The sequence below is a fragment of the Dermacentor albipictus genome, chromosome 9 (assembly GCF_038994185.2).
Source record: "Dermacentor albipictus isolate Rhodes 1998 colony chromosome 9, USDA_Dalb.pri_finalv2, whole genome shotgun sequence".
NCBI lineage: Eukaryota > Metazoa > Arthropoda > Arachnida > Ixodida > Ixodidae > Dermacentor > Dermacentor albipictus.
The window spans coordinates 68014442-68039793 of NC_091829.1; the positions used below are offsets into that span (position 1 = coordinate 68014442).

General features: G+C 48.1%; 1 protein-coding gene across 1 annotated transcript in view; it reads left to right on the forward strand.

The window, feature by feature from the left end:
• Nucleotides 1-25352, forward strand: part of LOC139050138 (glutamate receptor ionotropic, NMDA 3A-like) — a 257973-nt gene that overhangs the window by 216556 nt on the left and 16065 nt on the right. The window contains exons 4-12 of the mRNA XM_070526354.1: nucleotides 7-259; nucleotides 4530-4839; nucleotides 6078-6315; nucleotides 9011-9201; nucleotides 13841-14134; nucleotides 14682-15056; nucleotides 18206-18412; nucleotides 20169-20288; nucleotides 21163-21236. Coding sequence (XP_070382455.1) covers nucleotides 7-259; nucleotides 4530-4839; nucleotides 6078-6315; nucleotides 9011-9201; nucleotides 13841-14134; nucleotides 14682-15056; nucleotides 18206-18412; nucleotides 20169-20288; nucleotides 21163-21236 — 2062 coding nt within the window. The remainder of the gene's footprint in view (nucleotides 1-6; nucleotides 260-4529; nucleotides 4840-6077; nucleotides 6316-9010; nucleotides 9202-13840; nucleotides 14135-14681; nucleotides 15057-18205; nucleotides 18413-20168; nucleotides 20289-21162; nucleotides 21237-25352) is intronic.

Genomic DNA, 25352 nt, shown 5'->3' on the forward strand with positions numbered 1-25352 from the left:
CGACAGGCGAAGACAGCGAGGGCCCCGTGGACGTTCCTGAGCGGTGTCCCCTGGGAGCGCTGAGCCTGCGCCTTCGCCGGGGCCCCGTGGAGCGCACCGAGGCCCCCCGCTGGCTGGTGGGGCTCCTCAGGGACGCCCTGGCGCGGTGGGGGCCCGTCGAGTGGCCGCTGGCACTCCGCAACGCCTCCTCTGCGCCGGCGCCCACCTGCTGGGAGGAGGCGGGAGCCCGTCGACACGCCTTCTCCACCCGACTGCACGGGTACGCGCTCACGTGCAAAGCATTCATTGCAACGGCAATATCATATGGCGCGCTCCCCGAGATGTTCCGCGTAAACTCCAAGTGCGATAAGAATGGGCGGTCCGCGCGCCATAAGCTATGGGAGTAAAGAAAAGGGTTGCGAGTGGGGCCGATACGGATGGCGGCTTGATGCGCGCCGTCTTGTCACGCACTTAGTGTCGGAAACCACGTGATCAAGCGTGCACGGGGCTAGGTGGGCGCGCGTCTCCTCTAGACCAACCGTGGCTGCTCAGGCGCGGCCCGCGCGACTACATTGGAGATAGCCTGCGGTGGGTACAAAGTTGAAGGCGAGCCGAAATGACTGGTTGCTTCATGCGCGCTGCTTCTCGCGCGCCTAGTACTGGAAGTCGCGTAGCATAAGTTGCGGAGACGTGTTGAGGCGAGAGGCAGAACGAAACATTCGCTCCGCTGCTTTTCGTCACGCTAGCGTTGCCGAAGCGAGTGCTCGTGGTCGTCGAGTGAGATCCGTTGCTGTTCGTATGTGCACATGTGACACTCTACATGTTAATTTAATTAATAAGCGAATTCATACGGCCGATGAAAGTGAGAAACCTTCTTCGTGCAGTTTTCCAACGTTTTGCTCTCGCCATGAACGCTTCGCCTTCTGGAAGAAACTGCGACATTGTTCGGTCAACACAGCGAGCATTTCAAGATGCACTAACGAAGAATATCTAGTTCAGCTGCATCACACTCTCCGATAACTTTCTGTGGCAAGGAAAGAAAAGCTACAGGAGTTGAACTTTCGCACATGCATCCTTGCGCCATGTAGTGTTGTTGATTCTGACAGCGCTCTCTGTTTCAGTTCCAAGAAGGAGCTACTGCACATCGTTGTGTGCCACTTGCGAAGGCTTAGTGTTTGCCAAAGCGTGGAAGTGGAGCGCGAAAGAAAATACTGAACAATGAGCGTTCGGTTTTATGTCCTAAGTTCTGTAGCATAGGTTCTCTTACCGAGCTTCAATAAACGCGAATGAGAATGCGGGACTAGCTTCAGAATTCCGATCACGCATGTCCTTCGCGTACGTATCTTTCTCTATATGGCTACAGAAAACTGCCCGCGAGTGTAATAAATGAAGGGATGTCGTGGCAGAATAAACAACAAAAACATTTTAGAGGTGTATCTCTTGCAATGAATGGAGAGTTCGTAAGCGCGAAGAATACCTTATGCGAACAAGGAATATGGCTGGCGATGCCACCTTAAAAGCTCTCGCACAAGCATTCCATAACGTCACGGAAATTGGCCCCGTCGGTCCGGTTTGAGCGCGCTGTTTAAAGATGAGAAGTGCGGGCTTCATTTCCCGCGCTAGTATAACAAAACTTTCTTTTTTCTTTCGCCGAGTCAATAGAAGTGCACTTTCCAATGCATAATTTTTCAACACAAATTGATGTTGTACGTTTTGATACTCAGAATGAGGTCGTGCGTTCGATTCAGCATAAGGCTCAGCTTGAGGTTGCGGGTTGGGGGCGGGCGCAATCCCATGGCCGCGGTCCTGAGTGTCCGAGTGTCCGAGTGAGCCTGCGGCTAAGTAGAATTCTGGTGAGTCTGAGTCTCAGTGAGGCCTAAGCAACAAACATATTTTGTGATCGAGTCTCAGTGAGTCCTCATTTATTTTGACGACCTATGCGAGATGAGCGCATGATACTGCAGTACACGTAGCTCAGGATTACCTGGGAAGGAATAATCACGACTGAACGTGACAGAAGTGCACAGGAAGATCGAGACTTGAACAATGTTGGTCAAACAAAAAATGTCACTCTGAGGCCAGCGTTTCAACACGGGGTTGCGTTTGTACCCTACGATGGCAAGGCTCTCATCGAAAGGTTGGCTACAGATTCATTGCTTGTTCCACCGCTATCGATCACATAGTGATGACTGGTCTCATTTGTTTTATGTAATATTGCTTTCGCCTTGAAAAAACATAAGTCCACGTATCAAAGCGTTGCCTCCAGCTTTCACCTTGTTCTTGTTATGCTCATCGTCTCCGTTTTGTTGGAAGACAAGTAACTAATGCTATCGGCTATGCCGTGCCGCTGCTAAGCTCGAAGTCCAGGATTTGCTCCCGGCATCAGTGGCCTCATTTCGACGGTGGCGAAATGAAAAAGCGCTCGTGTGTACTTTAAGGTGCACGAGTGCATTTAGGTGCGCGTTAAAGAACACGAGGTGGACGAACTTAATCCGGAGACCCTGCACAACACCGTGGGTCATTATCCTAAGCTGGTTCAGGCCACCTAAAACACCACAACTTAATTTCAAGCTACTGCTCTCCAGGGATGGGCGCGGAGATAATTGTTTTTTTAATGCGTTGTTATAGGCTGTTAAAGTTACGTACCTTTCGGAGACCGTTCATTTAACCGCGTTGAATACTCCGATCACGTGTTAGGGAGCTGCAACTCAGTGTTGGTTTAATGCGCGCTCACACCTCCCGAACGAGCGTGGCTCGCCCTAAGTGGTCTTATATTTTTTGCAAACATTTTCGAAGACCACTCATCCAACGCAGGACTAAGAGAATTGCGGTATCTTGAGCGTCGATGACGTGGTCCACGTCCACCTGAACGTGAACACGACCTAACGTGAACACGACCTAAATCCACGTGAACACGACCTAAATCTCTCACAAGTACTGTGCTCTCGGTGGCTTCGTAGATGCATAGATACGTGTTACTGTCTCCTTTCTATGCCACCGCTTGTAGCTTCGTTGTCAAAAAAAAAAAAAACGCCAAGAACACGTTGTTCACTGACAATGTTGACAATTGCCCTCTCTAGGTGTGATAACGTCGTTGATGTGGTAGTGCGGCGAGTTCCTAAGCAGTGAATTCATTCTTGGCCAAAGAGTTACATAACTTATTCCGTGCATACTTTTAGCAGTCCCGGTAGCCACATGACGCACACAAAAGAAACACATATAGAACGCGTTCAGCGCTTTCAGGCAAGGCTTTCACGAGGTGCTAACGAAACGTTTGTGTAAAGGAATTTTTAAGACGGTTTCTACGTTCTTCTCTTTCCTTCTGATCCATTGGCTGAACCTATGTGCTACGCGACAACTGTATGCGTACGGAAATAAGCTTAACGTACACAAATAATCAATTTAATTTGGGCTTTCTGCTTTTACCTCCCTAAAGAAACACTGGGGCTGTGAGAGACGTCACAGCAAAGTGCTTCGTATAAATTGTGACCTGCTCAAGTTCTTTAACGCACGCTCAAATTTAATTGTATACGAGTCTTATTGTATCGCACCTCCAACAAAATTCAGCCTCCGCAGCAGGGAGTCGAACCCAAGACCTCGTGCTCAGTAGCAGGACGTCGTCGACACTGGGTCATAAGGGCTGTCAGTAGAGAATTGCGGCCCGAACGAATTGCGCACACTTTCCTTCCCGTTATCTTGTAAATGTGGCTCGAACGCTTGTTGGGTGCTCACTCGTTCTTTGTTTATTTTTTAACGCGTCGTAGCAGAGGAGTAGCTCGCGCCTAGAGACGCCAAGCTCTCTTCACATCACTTAATGAATGCAGCCTAACATTATTTACAAAAACTCTAACATGATTATATTTATTTCTTTATTTATTTATTCACACAGTTGTTCATTCATTCAATCATTCACTCGTTGGTTTGTTTGTATGTTTACTTGCTCATCATCATCATCTGCCTGGTTAAGCCCACTGTAGGGCTAAGGCCTCTCCCATACTTCTCCAACAACACCGGTCATGTACTTATTGTGGCCATGTCGCCCCTGCAAACTTCTTAATCTCATCCGCCCACTTAACTTTCTGCCGCCCCCTGCTGCGCTTCCCTTCCCTTGGAATCCAGTCCCTAACCCTTAATGACCACCGGTTATCTTCCCTCCTCATTACATGTCCTGCCCATGCCCATTTCTTTTTCTTGATTTCAACTGAGATGTCATTAACTCGCGTTTGTTCCCTCACCCAATCTTCTCTTTTCTCATCCCTTAACGTTACACCCATCATTCTTCTTTCCATAGCTCGTTGCGTCGTCCTCAATTTAAGTAGAACCCTTTTCGTACGCCTCCAGGTTTCTGCCCCGCAGGTGAGTACCGGTAAGACACAGACTGGTTTGCTTGCTAGTCTTCAAGAATCCTGGAGGCTTGAGAAGGGCCCTTGCGAGAGGGACATTGTTCCTTCGTCTTTAGTGTGCCACGAGCACGGCGTTCTCTGTTCACACGAAGGAACGCGTCCCTCGCACGATGCCTCACCCGTTCCCCGCTCGACCCCGTCTCGCAGCTACCTCCGCGCGGCCGCGGCGGAGGCGGTGCAGAGCCAGCGGTTCCCGCCGCCGGTGTTCGACGTGCTCAACCTGGTGCCGGCGGGCAGCGTGGCGCGCTGGCGCGCCGTGGGCAACGTGACGCGCGGCTCGGCGCAGCTCGACTCGGTGCTCTGGCCCTCGGGCCCCGGCCAGCAGCCAACGCTGACGGGGCCCCGCGCCTGGGGCCGCCAGCGGTTCCGCGTGGTCACCGCGTACGCGGCGCCTTTCGTCATGGCCGCCACGCGCATCGGGAACGGCAGCTGCCTCAGTGGCGTCCCCTGTCTGCAGGTGGGTCAACCGTCTGAACGATGACCACAGGCAGGATTGATTGAGGACCTTAACTGGGAGACTGTAAGAGTGGGGCTGAAGATTAATGTGCGAAAGACAAAGATAATGATAAATAACCGGGCAAGGGAACGAGAGTTCAAGATCGCATGTCAGCCTCTAGAGTTTGTAAAAGAGTATGTTTACCTCTGCTCAGACTCAGGCTTATAGTAATTTACAAATTTATGATGAAATAAATAATGTCTAATGTCTAAGACAGGGTCTACGTTTTTTTCAGTCTGCTACGGGTTGCAAGAATCTTCGTTTTTTTTTTTGCCAGTCGAAGGGTTGACCACTCGGGCCCCTATGGTTCGGTGTCGCCTTTGTCGACTGGTAACACCTTTCTCGCGAGAATGGCCGACGGCTCCACGTCGCGTCACAGCCCTCTGCAGCTATGACGCGACGTTCATGCCGCCCACCTTGTGTCTGGCCCCGCTGTAGCACCGAGGGGACAAGCAATGCGTGAAGTTCTTGCAAGACTAAACAATCACGGTGTGCACTGATTTAGGCCCGAATCTGTCAAAGTAACTCCGCGCAGATGGCTATGTACTTGCGCTCCTAGAGTTCCCTGTAACCCCTATATGGCGTGCGAGTACCACTTTACATGCGCAGAGCGTTTTTTTTTTGTTTTACGTTATTCGTACGATTTGTCTTTACTCCTCGTATGTGATGGCGAAGTCTCCTGGGCGAAGGAGTGGCGCCAGCATTACCTTCTCGGTTTCACCCTTTGTCCGTACCACTGCGCCTCTCAGAGATTTCACAATTTTATTTCGAGTAATCGTGACATCGCCGATAAATTCTGAAATTTATCGGCAATGTCACGATTACTCGAAATAAAATTGTTTAGACACAGCATTCTGCAACATGTGTAGTTGTACTGTTTATACACGTACCAAGGAATGAATCGAAGCCCGCAAACAGCCAGTTTGATGTTTCCTTACTTGAGCAGCTTTAAGCTCGTTTTGTCAAAGGCTTCTCTGTCAACCTAGTCGCGTGGCGTAGTATCACTCCACTAACCACATAAAGCTAGCACGCCGAGATGACGAGAAACCACGTCCACCGAAACATCCGCCAGTCGGTGTGAGACACTTCACCGCGTGCACTGAAAAGGTGGGTGTCGCGCACGACGTGGTTCGCGAAGTGTAGGCTGCACGAAGTGGACCACGGGGTTCGTTCCTAACACGTGCTACTCGCGGTCGCAGGTGTCCACTGCCGACCCGGAAAAGCTGGCGGCGCTGTTCGCCCACTACCACCTCACTCGCGGCGCGACCCGGCACCCGCTCTACAACGTCACCTGCTGCGCGGGGATCGCCATGGACCTGCTGACCTCCCTCGCCCGGGACCTGGCCTTCGACTTCGACCTGTACCTGGTCGCCGACGGCAGCTTTGGCACCGACCGCGGCGGCAAGTGGGGAGGCATCACCGCCGACCTCATCTCCGGTAATCCCCGAGGTCATTGGCCAGAGCGACATACCTGATGGATGATGGCGTACCTAAACTATAACTGAGCCCCCTGAGGGAGGGGGGGGGGGCTGCAGGGCTTATTGTCGTACGTACGCCAAGACAGGACGCAGCATGAATGGTTTCCCGCCTAACTATGCCAACTTGCAATACTTACCAACTATGCCGACTTGCAATACTTGCCAACTATGCCGACTTGCCACAATAGGTAGTAACTTGGAAGTACAGTGGGTCACGTGCAGATGTCGTGGCTTTAGGTAACCTGACGAGCGTTGAAGAGCTTCCTTCGACCGTTCCAGCCACTTTGCATTTGCGACACTTTGTCCGACTAAATTGGCTTGCCCCCGAGACTGTGCAATAAAACGTGGTCGCTTGGTGGGCCGATCCTGATTTCACCGAACTTAACGGTATCCCCGCGAGAGCTTTAATGTGTTTGTAACGCTAGAAGGTTTTTCAGAAGTTGCGACTTCACAGACCCCACACGCCTTCAGAATTTAACCAATACGCCTAACCAATAACTGTCTGCAGCAGGCCTGTGCATCTCAAAAGGTCTACGCGGAACGATTAGTTTAATTGGGCAATCATGCTCACGCGGGTTCTGCCTAGTTTACGGGAGAACACGGAAGATTTGAGAGGCATTCAGGATTGACCAGAAGTGATGATAATGTGTAAGCAAGACGCGTCGTTTTTTTTTTCTTCAAAAAAGGTACCACCTAGTTCAACAGCCCTCATATTTTTCGTGTATCAAACCGCCCGTTGGTAGTCAGCTCTGCATCCTGTATCATTTAGATGTCCTCCTGTGTTCGTGCTATTTGTTCGCCACAATTTTTACCTGCCCGCAAATATTTTGAGAATGCGGCATGTATTGAAAAGGCGAAATAATTCATACCTTCAGCGTACGGACTCCACTGCAGGGCTATATCATGGGCTTGAATGCGAGGACGTAAAAGTAAGACCTCTGAGCTCGAAGTTGGATAGATTTTTTGGCAGTGAAGTAGATAACCTATTTTTTTCTCAAGTCACGAATTCCGAAAGCATTTTGTAGGCAAATCGCTTCTGCGGCTCCTTCTTTCTTTTGTTACACGTTCAGTTCTCCCACGCGCTGACAAGAGCCGACGTCTTATTCGTGGGAGTCGTCAACTATTTCTTTTTTTACCGTAAATACAGTTTTATCAGCGACAATTATGTTGTGTTAGTATAACCGCCTGTTCTGCAAAGATAATAAAACAAAAACAAAACAATATATATATTTCATTGAGAAACAGTATATGGCTTTTTTTTGACAAAAGTTGCGCCTTACCGCGAGTGGCTGCATTTGCCGTCCCGAAATAACGTGCCAGCCTTTACAGGATGGTGCTGCGAGCTGGTAAATTAGGACAGACAATGAACGTCCTGCACAGTTTTTTTACCAACATACATAGAGAATAAAAGTAAAATCGTATGAACATGAAGTGTGCAGAAAAAAGAAAAAAAAGATGAATGAGAAAGCGCCCTGTCAATCACCACCTCAATTTATCCCCCATAAATTGTTTTTAAATTATTTACCTTTTATATATTAGTAGTTCTATTAGTAGTTCTATTAGAGGCGCTTCGTCCATTGCAAAGTTGTGCAGGTTTCTGGGATCACGGGGGATCTAGGCGGCAGCACATCAAGATTATATAGTGCCGGATTCTATATACTGCGGTTAAAATCATATGAATATCCCAGGCAAATTCCTGCCGTCGTCGTTGCCGTCATGTTCCGTATGAATCCACGTGCGATAGCACCGCGGTCGGGCTATACAGGTGCGAGTTAAAGCATGCGAGAGTGAGCGGAGAGGGATGGTCGGTCTGGCACTCATCTGGCGCTCCCACACGCTCGATCTGGCGCGCGTGTGGGAGGAAAGCGGGGAAGCGCGCCGTCTTCCATCGCGCACAAGGCAGCAAGGGGTTGTGTGTGGGTGGGTGTGGGGGGGGGGGGGCTGCTCCGATTGCAAGTGAGTGCGTTATCACGGGCCCAACTTGAAAGCGATCTGCGGTGGGTAATGACTGTTCCTGAAACTTTTCATCGATGTCGATTGCTTGATCGGTTACTGTTTCCTCACTCACGCTGCGTGTCCTTCATTTACACGACCGATGTATCACAATAATTGGTGCGTTTTCTAGGTTTTTTTCAATAGATAATCAAGTAGAGAAAACTTCGGTGGCGTTCAAGAAATGCCTGTGTGTGAAAATACACTTGAAATTACACTGTGGACCACCTGAAAAAATTTCCGATGGAACGGTGTGGACGTATGAGGTATAGGCTATACAAATCAAGTCGTCGCACCGCAATGCTCTACAAGATGCGTAATAAAAGATGCACACAGCGTAGGAAATTGACATTGCTTATTGATCATTCGTAATGTACTGATGGAACTACAGATAAAACCCGTCTCAAACAGGATTAAGCAGTCTCAAAGAGTAACGCCCAAGCCCTCCCCCAGCCCCCGGTGCATGCCTTCCCTATTTCTTTTTGTTTGCTTCAGCGTAAACATCACCATCCAACGTTCATGGTCTCAGGATATTTCAAACGCGAAAGAACACATGAAACACGAAGGAAATGGGTATTACACAAAGTATATTAGTGTAGAGACACACAGGGGAGAGAGGCTTTGCATGCAGGAATGGCTCTCACTCTCTGCTTTGTCCGCAGGGGCTGCCCACCTGGCGGCGACCGCGTACTCTGTGACGTCATCGCGGTCTCGCTGGGTGGACTTCTCGGTGCCCTACTTCCACTCGGGCGTCTCGTGCCTCGCCTACGCCGTCAAGCGCGACGTGCCCCTCTCGGCCTTCCTCATTCCCTTCAGCGTGCCCCTCTGGCTCGCCATCTTCCTCAGCCTCAAGGTGAGTCGTAGCTTGAGTGTACTCGCACTCACACTCGGTATTCTTTCGGTGCCCGAGTGATGGTCACACGCGCGATCAAGCAAGTAAGCGGTGATAATTGGTCACGATACTACACAATTTAACGTCCCAAATTTGAACGGCACAGAGAGCGATACATGGGACAAAGGTAGAATTTGGATCCATAGGATTGACACAAAATTACGGGGAAATAATAGCAACCCCTTGATTGGAAAGTATGGTGGTCAAGCTTACTCGCTTACTCGCTGAGGGGGGGGGGGAGGGGGAGGGGGCAAAGTTTTCATTATCTAGATCCGTCTTGAAATCCCATAAAATAGGGTTCTCTAATAGTCACACGTGCATCCCAGCCAGCCGTGTCGGAACGAGTAGCGATTAAGATTTGATACTTCCGTTGCGGCGACGTGAACCACCAGTACGCACAACAGCAGATATCCTACGAATAGAACTCGATGATGTTGCGCGACCTGGCGGAATTTTGTAAGGTGTTCGTCACTCACCGCACCTTCCAGATAGCGCGTGCTGGTTGAGCTGCAAACGGCACCAGAGAACAAAAGCATCGTTTGCGTCCATAACAAACCAGCTAGCTCAGCAATACGTTTTCGCTGGTTGAGGTTGCTTTCAAACAACTATACAGAAATGTCAGTTTCCCCTAAACGGCGAAGCACTGACTGGGATATCAAAATACAACGCTGCGCTTGGCCGCCTTCTAGGACTATGTTCTAACCGTCCGCGCGTCCGACTAACGCGGGCGCCAAGATTTCTGGCACCCTTAAAAGCTCAGGGGAGGGCTGAACAACTTTTCTTGGAAGTCGAAAAATGCATTTAACCTTAAAACAGGCTATCTCAGAAATTATTTGCCGCAAGAAGTACTTCAATGTGTTCAGCAGAAGCGAAGTTACTGGCAGTCAAAGATCGCCCGAGTACCCTTCGCGGTGCTATTCAGTGTACCTTCAGTACACTTCAGTGTGTTGCGCTTCGAAGGGTACGGCGTAGCGGGGTGGTGCCTACAACGCTCCCCGCACTGAACATCGCCATGGAGCGCACTTCAAATTTGGTTTTGGATGTTCACACATAGACGCCGGTACTTACAATCTTGGCGCCTACGACGTGCCAAACTCGGAGGCTATCTCTCAGTTAAGGGTTGAGTTCACGGTGTCTACATCCCTTCGATGTGCTACAGTGAATAGATAGCCGCGCGCGGCTATTCTCGCATGGAGTGACACGCGTAGCCTATCTCCTTTCGCCTTTAAATATGTCTGCGATAGTCGCACAATTTCCGAGGGTCAAAGAAACTCCATCTTTGCGTTCGCTCGTGTGCGCATACGTCAGCAGCTGGCACATCGGCTGAGCCGATTGCTGGTTGCCGCAGTCGGGACTCGCCTGCACAGGATTCCTAGCGTAACGAGCTTCGACCAATTGACCACGGATAGTAGCCTCATCCAAATTACGTATATTGAGCAATAGCTCAATGCGAAGCAAGGTCTGCCAAAGGAGTCAAGCCAGGAGCGGCCAGGAGAGCCGCTAGTTTCTTCACGAGCCAGAATGTGAAGCTGTAGTCAGGAACATCGAACTTTTATGTGCCCTTTATATCGACGAGTCAACTGAAAAATCTGAATAAAAATAAGTAAAGTAAAAAGAAGAAAAAGAATGAAAAGGAGCAAAAGAAAAGAGAGAAACTATTCAAACTCACTGCTCCTCCACACGGAGCTCCGGATACGCGTCAGCTTCCGCGGCTCCGAGTCCGTACGCGTGTGAAAGAAAAAGGGGTTAGGCGCCACACAATACGGACACTAGGTGCGCGTTTCATTGCGCGTACCCAAGTGCTGCTAGATCAGTCACAGGGGAACCGTAATTGAGGTCGTAACATCGCTGAAGTGACACGGACAAGAAAGACGACAGGACGTGCGCTATACGTCCGGTCTTCTTTCTTGTCCGTGTCGATTCAGCGCTACGACGCCTCATTTACTTGAACGAGCCAACCAGCCCAAAAACCTGTACTCTGCGAAACCATTCGTGCTTGGGTTTCAGGAAACGTTATCCTGAACTTTTCCATTTCTTTTCTCTTTCTTTGCAGCGGAGCTGTTATAGGCTAGATTCTGGCGGGTTGTATGCCTAGGGAAGAAAGATGGCGACAACCCCAGAGCTAAAAGAGCTAAAGCGTTCAGCGAAAACCTACCACCGAGTATGTCCCAGCTGCTTTTATTCGCGAGAAGTGTCGAAACGTATTGTGATAAAAAAAATAATGGTGAGTAAAAAGAGTAAAACCGAAGTAGACACTGTTTAGTATGGGTTGCGGTTTGACGTCACGGGCTCTGTAGGCAAACCACGTAACCTTATCTCAGTTTGCTTCCACCCGTGCAATGGGTAGGCCGCGTGCTGTGAGTGAGGAATGCGGAAGGACAGCGCGCCTACGAAGGATGCCGTCGTGAACAAAAAGGGGAATATGCGCGGCGACCGCGGGCATCACGTGATACGGACGAAGGTCGTGCCGCAAACGCCAAGCGTATGCACCTTTGGTTGGATCACCCCTGCCGACTCCACTCCCAGCGTAATTGCGGGTGATTTCAACATAGAGGCCTCACCGCCAGACGAAAAGGGGTTCGTAGCGTTTCTCTCGGAAAGGCCCGGCATTCAATGTTACGCAAACATTAGTGTGGCCATTACGCCTCATCGATCGTTTATAAACCTCACATTGGCCGAGAACCTGTCCAGCGTTGCCGCAGAGCCACTGGCCATATATCATAGTGATAACGAAGCGATAGTCACCTTGGTGACCAAAACAATAAATCCAAAATTGTGAGGAAAACATGGGTACAAAGAAAAATATAATTGAGTATGGAAGGTAATAAAGCAACACGAAAAACAGCTAAATATGGAGCTTAGAACGACAGAACGCTGAGCTAGTTGGTAAGGATTCATTATGCAAAATAGAAGTGAGGCGTGCAGACAGGACACAAGAGTAGAGAAGTGGACAACACGAACGCCCACTTCGTGTTGTCCTCTTCTCTACTCTTGTGTCCTGTCTGCACGCCTCACTTCTATTTTGCTAAAAATGGAAATTCATTCTGGTATCTGCTTTTTATTTTCAATCAGCGTATTTATTATCAACATATTTATCACCATATATACAACTCCGCTGGTCAGACACCTTCACATAGTGGTATAGCTTTGAATTTCTTTTCTATTTAATTTAGCAATATCAGAAGTACAACAATTTTAAATTGAGAGACACAGAGGTTCTATGTACACATCCTCAAAACAAAAGAAAGAAAAAAAAGGAACTTCTTTCAGCCCCCGTGCCGGAAGTTTACACGCCGACCACGTGATGCCGGTCCACTACTTGCCACTTCCGTCGCGTACACTCATGTCCGGCAGGCAAAGATATCCGAGCCGCCCGCACGTCTCGCCTCGCCAGGTGCGTAGGTCAAGCGAGTACGATGAACCCCGTTTAGTGGAGCCTTTTGTGCTATTCCTTGCAACCCTATTTCTTCACTAATGAGTCTGCACAAATACATTTTTGCTTAAGCTGCCACATAACTTTTCAGTCATTCAGAGAAGGAACTAATAAAGCAACGAGTAATACACGGTTGTTCTTTTTCAAGATTCCCGCAAAAAAGAAGATATCGAGAAAGACTGAGGACAGAAAATGTTCCCGTTTTGAAGCAAGTATAAGCGGGAGTACATTGCTTTCTTGGCGTTATCGTCTTATTCGAACGGACATCAAACATCTAATGAACATTCGTAGTACCGGACGCACTGCAGCATCGATAAATACAGCACCTTTCTAACTTCGCAGGTGGTCTGCACAGCGTGACACGTGTAGTTTACGTGAGCGCACGTAGATAAGATAGGTTCGCCAAGATGACGCAGTGTTCAGGCATGTGAGATTTGAGATACACTCTTGCACATCCCGAGTGACTGCCCGAATTACAGCACAGAACGCCAGAAAATTAAGGCTGTACATTGTCTCGCTTATACTACGGGGCCCGTATTCACAAAACGTATGTAGGACATAATATTAGCGAAGGCAATCAGCCAATGAAAAGAACGGCACTTATGAACGAAAAGCTTCGTGAATTCGGCCCCAGATCTATTTCGAAGCAGAAGATTCTGGGTGCAGGAACGGCTCTCGAAAGCGCACTGCGGTCAGCAAGAACGTTTTTGACATATTTTCACGGAGAGCTGCCACACGTCGAAGCTCTACGTCGGACAGGCACGTGTGGTTTGTGACTTGTCGTGCGCTGCACACTGCAAGCCAACTCGGTAGCTGGCTCGCGCGAGCACCGATTTTGTCTAGGCCAGCGCCTAATAATAGGAAAAGCCCAAAATAGAAGACTCTCTTATCTACGTGATCTTTGTGAGCACGACCTTAACCTTGACCATTTCGCAAGCTGATTCCATCGCAGGCAGCGAGCTGGAAAGCAGAAAAATGTGGCGCTTGCGGGAGCTAGCTTAAGACCTGGCTGGTTGTATACATGAATGCACGTTGCACGTGGACGTGGTTATTTGTGCTCTGTTACAGTTATGTGCATTCCGACCCTTCCTCTCCTTCAACTTTAACGGAGTGTCAGGTGAGAGACAGCGATCCTCCGGCTGACCTCTCCACTTTTTCTTTTCCCAGGTGACAGCGCTCGCTGCTGCGCTGTACGAATGGTTCTCGCCGTTCGGCCTGAATCCGTGGGGCCGCCAGCGGACCAAGAACTTCAGCCTGGCGTCGGCGCTGTGGGTGATGTGGTCCCTCCTCTTTTCGCACCTCGTCGCCTTCAAGGCGCCCAAGTCGTGGCCCAACAAGGTGCTCATCAACCTGTGGGGCTGCTTCTCCGTCATATTCCTCGCATCGTACACGGCCAACATCGCGGCCCACTTCGCCGGCCTCTTCTTCCAGATGCAAGTGCACGACTTTCACGACACCAGCGTGAGTGGCCGCGCCCGGTCGTGTGCTTGACTCGTCCCCCACATTCGGGCTCATTCCGCCCCCCCCCCCCCCTCCTCCCCTACTCCTCTCCTCTATCTCATCTATTCTATTCACAACTTCCTGCGCCCGAGTGTAGGCTAGCTTACCACACGTATTTCTAGTTAACATCTAGTTAACGAAAAGCTTTCTGAATACAGCCTCCACGGGGTCATTTTCAGAACTTCGTAAGCAAAAAAAAAGGGCCGTCCCTGTATTTTTTTCGCCGTTAATGAAATTTTCTGGTTCGCTCATATATGTAGTGATGATGATCCCTCCCCTTCTGTAATACCCCTCCACTCAGGAATATTTTAGGAAATTAAAGCGAAGAAATGAAGTGAATACAGGGGGGTTAGGATTTACTGACCTTCAGTTGCTGCCTGTCGCTTTCAAAGCCACATGTTGTGAAAGCTGGCGCACCAAAAAAAAAAGAAACGCCGAAGCAATGCTCAAATGCTGACTTCTCCCTCTCTCTCTCTCTCTCTCTCTCTCTCTCTCTCGTTGCTCGCAGCTGCTGAGCCAACGCACGGGCACGGCCCGCGGCACGGCCGCCGAGGGCTACGTGTTCGCCGAGAACAAGCGCCTGTGGGAGCACATCCAGCGCTTCGGCGTGCCCACGCTCGAGGACGGGCTCGAGTCCCTCCGGTCGGGGGCGCTCGACGTGCTCATCGGCGACACGGCCGTGCTCAACTACTACCGGGCCAACGAGCCCAGCTGCCGGTTGCGGCTGCTGGGCGACTCCATCTTCGACGACGCGTACGCCGTGGGCATGGCGCGCGGATTTCCCCTCGCCAAAGGGATCTCCGAGCTGGTGCTGCGCTACAACGCGCTCGGCTACCTCGACCAACTGCACAGCAAGTGGTACGGCCGCGCGCCCTGTCTGCAGGTGGGTGACCCTAGTGTGCGAGGCGTTTTCCTTGATTTTTTTTTCTTCTTCTGCTTCTGCACGTTGAAATAGCAAATGACGGTCGTGGCCATCTCTGCAGAACATAAGCGTCTTTTGGGCGCGCACTGTTGCGGCGCTTCAATAAGAGCATTCCCTCCGAGCGAACGCGTAATCAACAATGTAAATCTTTTTAGCGCGAAGTGAAACACGGACACAGAAAGGAGCAGACAGGACAGGAGCAGAAAGGAGCAGACAGGGTCCTGTCTGCTCCTTTCTGTGTCCGTGTTTCACTTCGCGCTAGAAGCCAAAATCATGACACCGTACCAACTCGCCCAACTGTCTATCCTTTTGAATGTAAATCTTCATCCAAGGCTTCTGGGTTACGTCAAGACCCGTCATCGAGCCCTGTATCAACGCGGGTTAGGCGCCCTGGCATTAACAAACTCTACAGCTATGGTTCAACGCAGGGACAGTGCGACTGTATATATGCTGCAGCGTACTTTCAGGAGCGACCTGTTCCAATGTGCGTCCGATTTATGAGATTTGTGGTGGTTCTTATGAGACCTATTCTTCAGGATGTTGATGCGAAAGTTCCAAATCGCCCATCGAGCTAAAAAACCGGCGTCGTCTGCGGCAGCGAAATGACACCTAACCTCTCATTGAACGCGACGCCACTTCACGAGTGCGCCTTGCACGCTAGTGACGCTGGCTCGGGTCTCGAACTGAGCAGAGCGGGCGAAAAGGCGCACCTGCTGCCGCGATATTGCGTGACGGGAGAAGGCATCGCCGAGATGACACGTCAGCCTCACTCTCGCTCTCGGAAACATGTGTTATCCGCATGTTCCTTGCCCCCGCAAGCTCTTGCTTACGTTCTAATTGCACCTCGGTGATGCCAAGTCAAAACGAGCCAGGCGTCTCAACGCGCTCGCTAACCCGAGAGGACTTCATAACTCGAAGGACCACTCTGCGGCATTCAAGTGAACATTAATGCTCTTGGATTCACGACTCATAAAAAAATACTTGGGCGCCCTCGGCTTCTTATTCAGAACTGAACAAATAATTCAAATTTGGCTGAAAGCGCGTTTGGAATATAAGACATGCCCATCTTTCTGCAGCCTAATTGATTTCAGGTTTGTAAATGAACATCGTTGATGGGCTTTCTGCCAACAACATATAACAGAATACAAAGGTAAAAAATGGCTAAGCAAGGCTTATCGATATTGCTTTTGCACAAAATCAGCATCTTTCCCGCTCGCAGTCACTCGTGCAGGTCCACGCGTGACCAGTTTGTACTGCAGACTGGTGGCCACAAAAACTAAATTTATATAAGCAGAAAATGTTTTTTAAACTTTCATGTTCGCTGCCCTCAGGATTCAGTATAAACGAACGGCGCAGTCATTCTTAAGTTGTATAATGACGTCAGCCTTGACATACATATGGAGTGAAAATGAATTTGATGTGTCTCAAATTGAATTGAATAGTTGCAATACCATCATTGAATTTTCAGCACTGGAAGTGTCCGCAAGTTTATATAACAGAAGTATGCGATAGTTATGCGGTTATGACAGCGTATATGTGTAAGCAATTGTGCATGTGAAGTTCTATCTTTCGGTATACTGAAGACTACGTATGCTTCTAGATTAGCTGTTTTATTATTGACTTAGGAGACGTTGCTTATTTTACCACTTTTGATCACCCTTTCTGCTGATTTTCTGGCCAGCGCGCAAAACGACGGACCACGCAGAGTGAGAGTCAGACTGATGCTAGATTGACCTAGTTGGCCGTGATAGTCAATTAAGACCATGTTGACTGACCCGCCGTGGTTGCTCAGTGGTTATGCTGTTGGGCTGCTGAGCACGAGCTCGTGAGAACGAATCTCGACCATGGCAGCCGCATTTCGATGGGGGCGAAATGCGAAAGCACCCGTGTGCTTAGATTAAGTGCACGTTAAAGAAGCCCAAGTGCTTGAAATTTCCGGAGTCCTTCACTACGGCGTGTCTCATATCAGAAAGTGCTTTTGGCACCTAAAACCCTATAATTAAAAGAAATTAGACCATGTTGACTGCTTCTGTGGACTAACAACACTGAGAGTAACAAGCACATCTGTTGTCGGAATTGGAGCTCAACTTTCTCTTCACTCAAGAGCATAGTAAAAGCAAAGACAGAGAAAGAACTATTGGCTTTTGGCCCATCGTTCGGGGCTGCTGTAGGTGTTGGGGACAGAACGAGAGATGACGGGTAGCGGGGTTGAGGTTACGATGTTTACAGAATTGCCTTTTAGTCCGATTTGGTCCGTTTGTTGTGCTATTATTAGCCCAAGGGCCATGCTAAACCTTGTTAATGCCGCCACGTTGGTAGTGTTTGGGGACTCAAGGACTCACAAAATTTGTGGGGTCTTTACGTACGTTGTTAAAAGGACATTTAAGGAAAATACTAAGTGGAGCTAGATCAATACAGTACTCGTCTGGACGTCAGTCATCCCTTTCCGGGTGCCAAATTGTCCTTTAGTTGAGTAGCAAACTGTCTCAGAAGGTCAGGCTGTTGCTCGTCAAAATATTAGGCAGCCTACATGCAACGCTTGCATGTAGGCTCCCTAGTCAATACGAACCACTCGCGCCAAACGGACGAGTTGACGTATAATGACCACGTGGCCTCCCTCGATGTCACTATTTGTGAAACAGCCACGCCGACGTCACATGAGAGCTACCACAGTCCGGGCGGCTGGCACCACTTCGGTTTCACGTTCTTCATTTTCTTGCTTAAAAAAAGTTCTATACTTCACAACGAATGACGAATTCGTTATTTCAGAAGCCTAATCATTCAATCTAGTTCAAATTAATAGTTTCCTTTAGTGTCCCTGTAATGACGTAGCTGAAGACACCACAAACTTGAAGAATAACTGACCAACCCAGCACTGCCATCGTGGCCGCCTTAACGGGGTTCAGCAGTTCTTGCTGAGGCCACCACAACGAAAACTGCAGGTCATTTTTTTAATAAAGTTTCCTCTTCTTTTTTAGTGTGTCTCTGAGGATAGCCAGAGGTGCGCGTCGACTACCAAGGGGCTGTAGTCCATAGTGTATGAGCTTCGAACGTGGTTTCCGATGCCACGCGACGGGCTGACAACCTGCGATGCGATGACAAAAACGCAGGATGGCCTGCTGCAGCGGCTGGACAAGCCGCTTCCGCTTGGCGTGCGCGCAGTGGCCGGCCTATTCCTGATGCTGCTGGTCGGTCTGCTGGCCGGCTCGCTCGTTCTTATCATCGAGCATCTCGTCTTCCGCTACGCTCTGCCGGGCCTCAGGGCCCGTTCGCGAAACTGCTTCTGGAAGAGCCCAAACCTCATGTTTTTCAGCCAGGTAGGTCGGTGGTGTCTCGGCTGTTTTGGTGGTGTGGATGTGCAATTGAGCACCATTCTATATACTTAAGCGGCCCTGAAATTCGAGAACTCGGAAGCTGTCGTTTACCTTCGGGAGAACAACTCGAATGTTTGACTGCTTCAATATGCTGTGGAATATGCCCACGCCCTTCGGTGTTCTACAATCGGCCACAAGAGATCACTTAAGCGCGCGCTACAGGATATGTGGTTATCTCGAAAAGAGTCTATACTTGGGCAAGTTGGTAATCAATAGTAACTTCTTTTAGCGTGCAAAAAAGAGCACAGGACTAGAGCACAGACTACGCCGAGAAACAATTCTCTCGGTAAAGACAGGCTTCCTAGAGAATCATTTCCCGGCGTAGTCTATAAGATACCCTGCGCAGATTGCGACTTCAACCAGAGACTGAGGCAGCACCAGAAAGATGTCGAAAAGAAACGTACGATTGCGGATGCCCTTGCCGAGCACATGAATGCAACGGGCCACAAGATTGACTGGGATTACTCAATGAGTTATTGGCCAAAAAAGAAGTCTGAAATCGCGGGTGTATCTGTTATAGCTGCAGATACCGAAAACATGTCACACGCTCAATCGAAATGAGGGTACCCCACTCTCCCCGTCATACGCGCGCTGCTTACGTCACGTTCTGAAGTATACATAAGCTTACGTGAACTTTCCCTCATGCCATTGTGATCAAGGCTTCTGAAGGGAAACCGAAGCGTCTTTTAGATTTATTCTTTTTTAGTACTTCGTTTTGTCGGTTTCCGTCGTTTTATTGCTTTTTCTTAATATCCGCTTTCTTTAAGAAATGGGCATTCATTTATTGAATAACTTTTGAGTCGCAGAAAGTGCTACAGCTACGAACTTTAGATTAAAGGCTTTGTGCCGCGGCTTCGGGGACATTTTTCTTTTCCTTTTTTTCAAATCCTGTGTTTCGTTTACTTTTGGCTGACTGAACCTTGAGTTCACAGAAGTAAACGTGGAGTAAGTGCAAAATGAAATCCTTTTACCTGAGTCCCTGCGTTGTGTGCATTTTCTTTTCTTTCTTTTTGGAGTGGGTGTTGCGCACCTGTCGAGGTGAACGTTCTGAGCACACATCGCTCAACAGTGCAGCTGCCGGCTGCCGTGACTTCAGAAACTGTGGCGAAATTTCCACCTGAGAACAATTTTGTGGCGTATAGTTTCTGACTTTCTCCGATTCGAACGCTTAGATCAGGCAGAAAGACAACCGCCTAAATTAATGATGTTGGAGTCAATCTTCGTGTTATTGCACCTCTTTGAGTATCTCTGAATGCAAACTACTCGTAAGGTTACTTGCTCTTCTTCGAATTGCTTTATTGATGCTTTAATGATAATTCTTCATGGTAGAGGCAATATTGTGGAAACGTGGAGATAATAGAACTAAGATACACTTGGCTACAACATGAGGGCAAGGTGTACGATTATGTAACCAAAAAAATTTGGTAATAAAAGAAGAATGTAACTTTGACGATTCGTGCAGAATGTGAAATCAGAAGTGCTCGAGCACACTGAAGACAGGAAGGCCTCTTTATGCGTAGGCAATCTACACATTGAAATCAGTATATAACTCCGCTGCTGTGCCGAATAAAAAAATTCGTCACTTGGCATGCCTACATAGAGGATGCAGTGTGCTCAGGCCCAGAGAGCATAGTTTTGTGTGCGTGACAGTTTTTCGATGTATAACCCGTGAATGGCTCTTTACAAATTTTTGTTCTAGAAACTGTACCGCTTCATCAACACGGTGGAGCTGGTATCCCCACATCACTCGGCCAAGGAGATTGTGAGCAACCTCCGGGAAGGTCAAATCGCCAGTCTGTTCCAGAAGAGCGTTAAGCGAGTACGTGTCTGCATGTGCATACTGTTTGTCTCTCTTCCCACCTGCATACACATAGAGTCTTTCTATGAAGCTACTTAGACGGAGTCCTGGTGCCAGCCTCTATGTTAATTTCTCAAAGAACGATGTGACTGCGTGAAAAGGTTGCAAAGTGGATCGTTCGAATTGGGACCGTGACTTGGCTTCAAACATGAGGCATTGGCTGCGCAAAGCGCAATTTTCGTGAAGTTAAATCTTCATAAAGCTTCTCGTATGTCACGGAATACACTTTGCGACATTGTCAACTCACGCAGAATACAGCAAGAAATGCAAAAAAAAAACGCAACCGTGCGAATGCCTCAGCAGGTTTCGCATGTTTGCCGAAACTTTACGGGAACCTCAGTTCTGCTTACCCATCGTTGCTGCTTACGTCTCTGCGACCCAGCGTCATGTTTTATGTTTTGATAAAAATTATTTCTTAAAAAAAACCCGAAAGACAAGGAAGCTGTCACTTTACGCGCTATTTTAATAAGGACTAAGTCAGGGAGGTAGATGAAGCACCAATCACCAAAGGCATATTCAAGGTGTCATGTCTCTCTGAGAAAGGTGCCAATCCAAAGCCACTGCACAATCCGAAGCACCTGCAACTTCTCGTCGTTATTGTGCGTAAAATAGTGCCTATTTTCCTCTTATAATTGGTAAAAATAGTCTGAGGACTGTGAGTATACAGACGATATGTTGTTAGCATCGTGGTTTATTTGAGTAGAGAACAAACACATGAAAAAGTAGATACGTGAACAGATACATGAACAGAGGCAGATGCAGAAATATTGCAGATATGTGAACATGTAGGGACAGGCATGAATGTTCGCTCGTAAAAGGAAACTTGTCATTCCAGAAAATCAAGGAGGAGGCTCGCCGTAGGAAGAGCAAGTCCCAGTTCTTTGAGATGATCCAAGAAGTGCGTCGGGCGTAAGTATCTTTAGTTCTAAGCTTGTCTTCAATATTTTCCTCAGCAGTTACAAAAACACCAAGAAACCCAAAAGTAAGCCAGATGGAATGCTCGTATTTGATTACGTCGTGTGGCGTCACTACCACGAGCTCAAATTACTGAAAGGAGCTGAAAAACGTAGTGGGTGAAAGTACACGGTACAGAGAAATTCCGTTTTCAATTGTCACGATCTCCGTGTCGGATTTATTGCTCGCGCAATTGGGTTATTTTTATTTATTTTAATTGTGGAGAAACGCTAACGGGAGAAATGATATGAACATTAAATTGCGGGAAAAACAAATGAGAAAACGTCAACTGTGATGACAAGAGAAGCATGCAACTTACAAGTGCTCATTCATTTTTTAATTTTTTTTATCTGCGAGATTACCCAAGGTACATGTATAGACCGGTGCAATGATACTTTTAAATCGACGTGCTTGTAGTCAGCGAAATGCACCTGCACTTTGTCCGTAAATAGATCAGACGGCTCAGTAAGGCTGTGTTGAGGCTCCCCTTAACTAATGAGGTATGTTGCAGGAATTTCTCCTCAATGTTCAAACTAATCTGTGGTGTTCCCACTCTGTGATGGGAGTCACCAACCCATTCAACTTACAAATCCAAAAAGCCTGTTTATTCAGGACACGTCATGTAAGCGAGACAAAGACATAGAGTTGGCAACTGCCAAACTGCAATAAGCCAATGTAGGACATAACTTGCTCCCTAAGCACTTTTCCTGTTAGCTCATCCCTTCACAATCTGACGGCCTCTGTTTGGTTGAAAATCTGCGTCCACGGCCACCGTGGCGCTAGTGGCCGGTTGTGCCCCGAGTGGCAGCCAAGCAAAATCTTCAGAACACTGGAACACTTGTGAACACATGTGCCGGCCACCATGGGCGCCGGAGAAACAGACGCTGGACAGATTTCTAGCCGGCATTGGCAGGCCCAGTACTGTTGGAGGGCGGAATTCTCTACCATGGCCTGATACTACGACCGCAGGCATATAACGAACACGTGGCTTGAGTTTTGGCATGCCATGAGGCTGGAAGAGCGGCTTTAGGGCCGTTGTCTAATATGCACAGGCGTTCGCTGCTTCCCTCGTCCTCCTCATCATTCGCCGCTGTGGCTGTACTACACTAACTATGAACCAGCGTAGCGTAGCTGGATGGAGCACCCCAGTTTAGGGCGATCTCCGCATTTACTCTAAATGAAATCTTTCTCTCCCTCTCTCTCCCATACTGACACCATGCGTGGTATCCGACCTATGTTTTTAGTAAAATATGTGGCCGGGAGACAGCATGGCACCCGCCTTCTGTGCCTCTGGGCTCCAAAACATAATTGCTGAAGGACTCCGATATTGAAGGAAGTGCAAGTCCGCGTTGTGACTTCATGAAAATTAGGAAATGTAACTGAGTGGAGCATCTGATGGTTGCCTGTTATTTTTTCTTCTTTGAGAATATATAGAATGTTGAAGGCTTATCTGTGGCAGATAGCACATCTCTACTCATTTAGCTCGATTACCCAGAGGTGGGTGAGGTCAATTTACCTGATGGGCTTATTAACCAAATTTTACGCATTAGCTAACTACGTTATGGCACTTATTGCAAATTACGAATTCTTGAAAATTAGTTCGAAGAGCGAATCCGCTTGGAATGATTTCGCAGAATGACAGCAGCTTTTAAATGTTCATTTCTAAACCGTACAAAAAAGTACGTCGGCGTTCCAGCTGTTTTTGTGAGCTTCACTGCACAAAGCGGGGTGGTGTGTTTAAAACATATGCATATTTAAGGCACATTTGGGCAACTATGTGAAGCGAACCTTTAGTGAAGCGGGTAATATCGTAAATGTCTTACAACTAACAGCGATGCATATAGTTGTGTTTGCTTTCACCCCAACCAACGTGAATTCTCAAGCAATGTTCACGCTTATCCCCCACAAAGGCTACAACTTTATCTTATGGAACTTTTATGTTTATGCACACACACCACTCACAAGCTCTGCCAAAATGATAACACTAAGTCAGTCAGATGCACACTGTGAAACATCCACACAGCGATGCCATGAGGACAAAGTCGATGTATGATCCTTGTTGAGGAAATGGCTTTTGTGTGCACCAAGAAGTATGATGCATATCTAGCGATATTTAAGGATTTGTACTTTCTGCGTCACAGTGCCACATACCGATTCTGAAGTATTGGCGAAGAATATGGACACACACGCACAGTGGCACATACCGTACAGGTAAAACAAAGAAAATCAAGTAAATCAAAGAAGCCGCTCAGTATAATGCGCACTTCAATTAGCGGGCCGATATACTTTAGAGATCGCTATGAGCCGACATTATCTGTGCAGGATTTATGTGTAATTCTTTGTCTTTTGTGTTGTTACGCAGAGCAGAGATGGGCTTAGTGGCACGGCTGTGTCGGTCAGCATTAAGCATTATACATGTATATGCCCGTTCGGTTTTACTTGTGTTTGCCTCACATATAACCATCCCATATGTACCCACAGATATATTCGCCGAGACACCAACCGACGCAGCAGCAGCGAACAGCTTCACAAAACCCGGGAGTATAGACAAAGAAGCCTATGCTCTAAAAGCCGAACAAAATTGCGTTTTTCCCGCTAGTTTGCCAGCGCCTGACAGCGCCATCCTTAGAGTTCGTTAGGAGTGAATATGTCTTGTGAACTCAGCGTCTACAATTCGTAAATTGGAATATGTGGCGTAAAGTAGTTACCTGAAAACAACATTCGTGAAACTTTGTTGATTAGTCAATTACGCATCTTTACTAATCTTGCAAGTAATATCCGCCTATTCGAGCAATGCAGTTCAAACGTTACATTCGTGCTCTCTGCGACATGCAATTGCCTAAAATTCTGCATGATCAAAAAAAAAAGCTCCTCGGTCAAGTTTCTGAGTTGGACAACAGATTTGCCATGGCGTGCTTCTGTCATTGACTTTGCATGTAAATGTGTGCCTGCACATATCTTAATTTCTTGCAACTAAACCAGAGTAAACGTTCGAACTAGTTGGCCATTTATGATCTTCGAATACAAAACCATCAAACGAAGAACGTACCCTAGAAGAGACGTGCACAGCGCTGCTTCGCGTTTCCTGTATTCGTGCGCTGTTAAAAGGTGAACTTACACTCGTAACTCAAGCTAGATCAGGATGTGCCATGACGGACGATGTCTTCGCGGTTTGGGAGCGGCGACGGTATCGCAAAGACCCCGACCATCCAGTATCACCGTCGAATACGAACCGCTATCTGTCCGCATCAGAGGTAACACCTAGCATGCAACACCCTGTGTGCGAGTGAGGAGGCTTAAGGACGTCGCAGGACAACCACAATGCCCAAGACAGTGACGTCCTTCGAGGAATAGGTCCAACCGCGGGCTAACATTAAAGAGACACTTAACTCTTTATTGAGGTTCGCACATGGGGCTTCTTTATTGAGTTATACTTGGCTTATCTCCCTTCTCTCTACGCATTCTTCCCAAGCTGTCCTTGAGCCATTATTCAAATATATTATTTTTAACTGGTCTCATCGGATCAGCAAGTAGTAGCAAGCGTGCGGTGGCTGAATACAGTAGCGTCGCGCTGTGCTTTTTCGTCCCGTTTTTAAACAATGTGTGCGCATAAGCACAGGCACGAGATTATATGCTTATCTTGTTATTGTCTGTTGTGGTCATGCGTTACTAGATTTGTTGCTGCTTACCTTGGACTCATCGGCACCTTACTCTATCACGGCTCAATATATTTCCTTAGCGATGATGGTTACGTGGGCTCGCACGGTTTCATGCATTTATATTTCGTAGGAAATTATTGCTCAGTGTGGATCAGTTCGCACCTTGTCTGCTAGTATGCCGCAGAAGACACGAAGTTATGAGAATACGGAAGGTCTTTGTCTTTCCAGTAGGATTGAAAGGTCCTAGGGCGTGAGGCGAACAGTCTGCCGCTTAAGACTATTCTTCATTTACTAAATTCAGCTTTCGTATGCGATTCGTCAGACACATTGCATCAACGTTGCAACAACATTAGAGTATCACTAGAAGAATGGTGGGAGGCATTCTTGCGTGCTGGACGCATATTATGGCACA